This window comes from Cetorhinus maximus, chromosome 31 (assembly GCF_964194155.1).
Source record: "Cetorhinus maximus chromosome 31, sCetMax3.hap1.1, whole genome shotgun sequence".
Lineage (NCBI taxonomy): Eukaryota > Metazoa > Chordata > Chondrichthyes > Lamniformes > Cetorhinidae > Cetorhinus > Cetorhinus maximus.
The window spans coordinates 15,016,064-15,019,258 of NC_135909.1; the positions used below are offsets into that span (position 1 = coordinate 15,016,064).

The 3,195-nt window shown below is 49.4% G+C and overlaps 1 protein-coding gene across 1 annotated transcript; it reads right to left on the reverse strand.

Moving 5' to 3' along the window:
- Positions 1 to 2,222: 2,222 nt before the first annotated feature.
- LOC144670228 (histone H1.5-like) lies at positions 2,223 to 2,891 on the reverse strand. Its single transcript, XM_078532715.1, has one exon. It carries the CDS (start codon positions 2,889 to 2,891, stop codon positions 2,223 to 2,225), a length of 669 nt encoding a protein of 222 aa, XP_078388841.1.
- Between the last annotated feature and the right edge of the window lie 304 nt (positions 2,892 to 3,195).

Consider the following 3,195-nt stretch of genomic DNA (forward strand, 5'->3'; position numbering starts at 1 on the left):
CAATCTGCTCGACAATCCGCCTTTTTAGACACTGTGAGGAACCGCCCCGAACAGTAATTGGCTGCAGCCTTACGCCCAGGCAGTTGCGTCCAAAATCGAACCAATGAATTAATCCCTGGCAACTCAGGTCCTCATTGGTCGAGTTGTTTTTAATTGCCCATTTCAAAAATTCCGCCTTTTTTTGCAGCCGTTTACCGTCTCGACAATAGACTTCGTTCTTCCCTTTTTTGAAAATTATAAATACCATTTCTCACTGTCACTCACTATTTCCTAATCCCAATGAAATTCCACTTCATGTAACCTGTCCCGGCAATTTGTAAACCCGGCATCATCCTGGTGAATCTGCACATTTTTGGACAGAAACACCAGTCCGTTGTTTGAACTGTGTAAAGTCAGTGCTGGATTTCCCAGGCAATAACTGAATTGTTAATATAATAATAATTGAGCATTGCTCCCTACAGCACAACCAACCTTTAAAATCGCCGCTCGATTAGAGGGCTGGAATGGGTAATAAAATAGAAACGGTGCTGGGGGCATCAGACCCCTTCCCATTGCCCTCATTCTGGGCTGTTCATTCCGATAAAGAGCGGGAACGGGAGCGGCTCGAAGCTCCCCCTATTCCCGGTCTAAGTCATGACGGACATCCGTGCGAATATTGGGATTAGTAGCAGGAGGAGGCCGCTCAGCCCATCGAGTCTGTTCCGCCATTCAGTGAGATCATGGCTGATCTGATTGTAACCTCAACTCCACTGACGGATTGAACGGCTGATATCAGAGGAACCGCCGGATCCTGTCATTACTATCCGACTCATTATTCATCCAGAACAAAACCTTTCGACAATATGAAGCAGTGGAGAGACTTTTCAGTGTCAGTGCAGAATGTGCCATCCGGGTAAATAAACAACGAACAAACTGATATTCTCAGTACATTCCCCGTCAGAACAAATCAGGCACTAACATTCCCGATCACAGCCCATCCCAGCTCCCGTTCCCAGGTCTCTGCTCTCTCTGTGAGGCGGTGGGTGGCTCTGAAAAGAGCCTTTGTTGTGTGTTTGGTAGAAAGGGTCGAGTTGTTCAGCCGCCGAATCCATAGAGAGTGCGGCCCTGGCGTTTCAGAGCGTACACCACATCCATGGCAGTGACCGTCTTGCGCTTGGCGTGTTCAGTGTAGGTGACCGCATCCCTGATCACATTCTCCAGGAAAACCTTCAGCACCCCGCGAGTCTCCTCATAGATCAAACCCGAGATCCGCTTGACACCGCCACGGCGAGCCAGGCGGCGGATTGCTGGTTTGGTGATGCCCTGGATATTATCACGAAGCACTTTGCGGTGCCGCTTTGCTCCGCCTTTCCCCAGTCCTTTGCCTCCTTTCCCTCTGCCAGACATGATAATTCTTCACTCAGATCGCTGCTAAATATGAGAGACGAGCTGTTTCACGTTCTTCTTTTATATAGCCCGCCCCGACCTGACTGAGAAACGGGACAGAGAGGGAGAGGCGGGACGGGGAGGAGACTGAGTGACAGACAGAACAGAGGAATGTCTGTGATAATCCAGCTCCGCCTCCTCCCTGCTAGAAACGACTTTGTTTTTAAATTATCGACAATGGAAGTTAACACAGCGCTCGGCACAAAGCTTATAGATTGGAGCTTCAAATTAAACGGTTCTAAAAACCCGCAGCTTTTAAATAAAGAGCTTTACAATTAAAATTCAGTAATATTCCTGCCCAAGTACAAACACTATATCCTGCAAATCCGCCTGTTTCCACTTCGCTCCCAGCTTCTGTTCTATCCCGACACACCTCCCCTCCAGGCGGGTTGAGCAGTTTATCGACACCTCACTCCAGCTGAATTAGACAAACTCATGTGTTGGGCTTTGAGTTGTAACGTGGGGTTTCTCCGCCCGGGTAACTGTCTTACACACTCTCACCCTGAATCTGTGAAAAGGAAACGAGCAGAAACTGACAGAGCAGCTGAACAAATCCCCAGTTACAATGGGGCACGGACACCGCTCCGTTTTATTGCAGAGTGGGGGAGGGGATGGGTATAGTGCATGTCAGTGAGATACCGGGAATTTTCAAGTTAATATAAATCATTTCAGTGTGAAACCTGCTCCCAGCGCCGGGACAGGGACATTTGATTCGGGGATCAGCTCTTTCCTGAGAGACGTGGGCGGCTCTGAGAAGAGCCTTTGGGTTCAGAGGTTTACAATTTGCTCGGCTGGTTTCATTTCTTTCCTGGCGCTGCTTTCTTAGCCTTTGCTGCTTTCACTTTGGGTTTGGCCTTCGATTTATCCACTTTTTTTAAAGCCTTTCCACCCGTGAGCTTCTTGGCGGGAGATTTTTTCTTCAGCGCTGCTTTCTTCACCGCCTTTTTTGGAGTTGCCGCCTTCTTGCTGCTTGTTTTCTTGACTGTTGCTTTCTTCGCTGGGGATTTCTTGGCTGTTACTTTCCTGGCTGGAGATTTCTTAGCTGCTGGTTTCTTTGTTTTCACCTTCATGGCCGCTGGTTTCTTCACTAAAGATTTCTTGGCTGTTGGTTTCTTCTCCTTCTTTCGCACTTTCCCCTGGGATTCCTTCTTAGGGATTTTGAAGGAGCCGGAGGCGCCCTGTCCCTTTACCTGCACCAGGGAGCCGCTCTCCACCTTCCTCCTGATACTGAGCCTGATCTGGGAGCCGAGCTTCCCCACATCGACACCGCTGCCAGACAAAGCTTTCTTTATCGCGGCCAGGGACATCCCCTTGCGATCGCTGCAACCCGCCACAATCTTGAGGATCTGTTCGCCTAACTTGGGACCGGCTGCCTTCGATCGGGAAGCCGCCTTCTTCTTCTTGGGAGGTTTGACTTGAGCGGCAGCGGCTGGAGGAGCCGTTTCGGCGGCTGCAGTATCAGTCATATCCGAGACTGTGTGGAAAATCTCTCTGACAGTGAGAACTGGATGAGAAATGAAACCAGTGGTGGCGGCTCAGAGCAACTTAAACACAGAGAGCGGACGGGGCAGAGACAACCTGCTGTCAGCTCCCGGCTCCTCCAGCCTCTCTGTGTTTCTCTCTCCTCATAAACTCCCCAATTCCAGTACAAATTGGACATTTCAGATTCCCACACTCGCTTCCTTCTGTTAACAAAATCCGAATGTTTGTTGTCGAGAATGTTCCATCCGAATTAAATGCAGCAATTTCGATTTAAACCCGTTTCTTTGC

Excerpts from the sequence above, each read along its gene's own strand:
- LOC144670228 (XM_078532715.1), bottom strand. The coding sequence starts at position 2,891 with ATGACTGATACTGCAGCCGCCGAAACGGCTCCTCCAGCCGCTGCCGCT.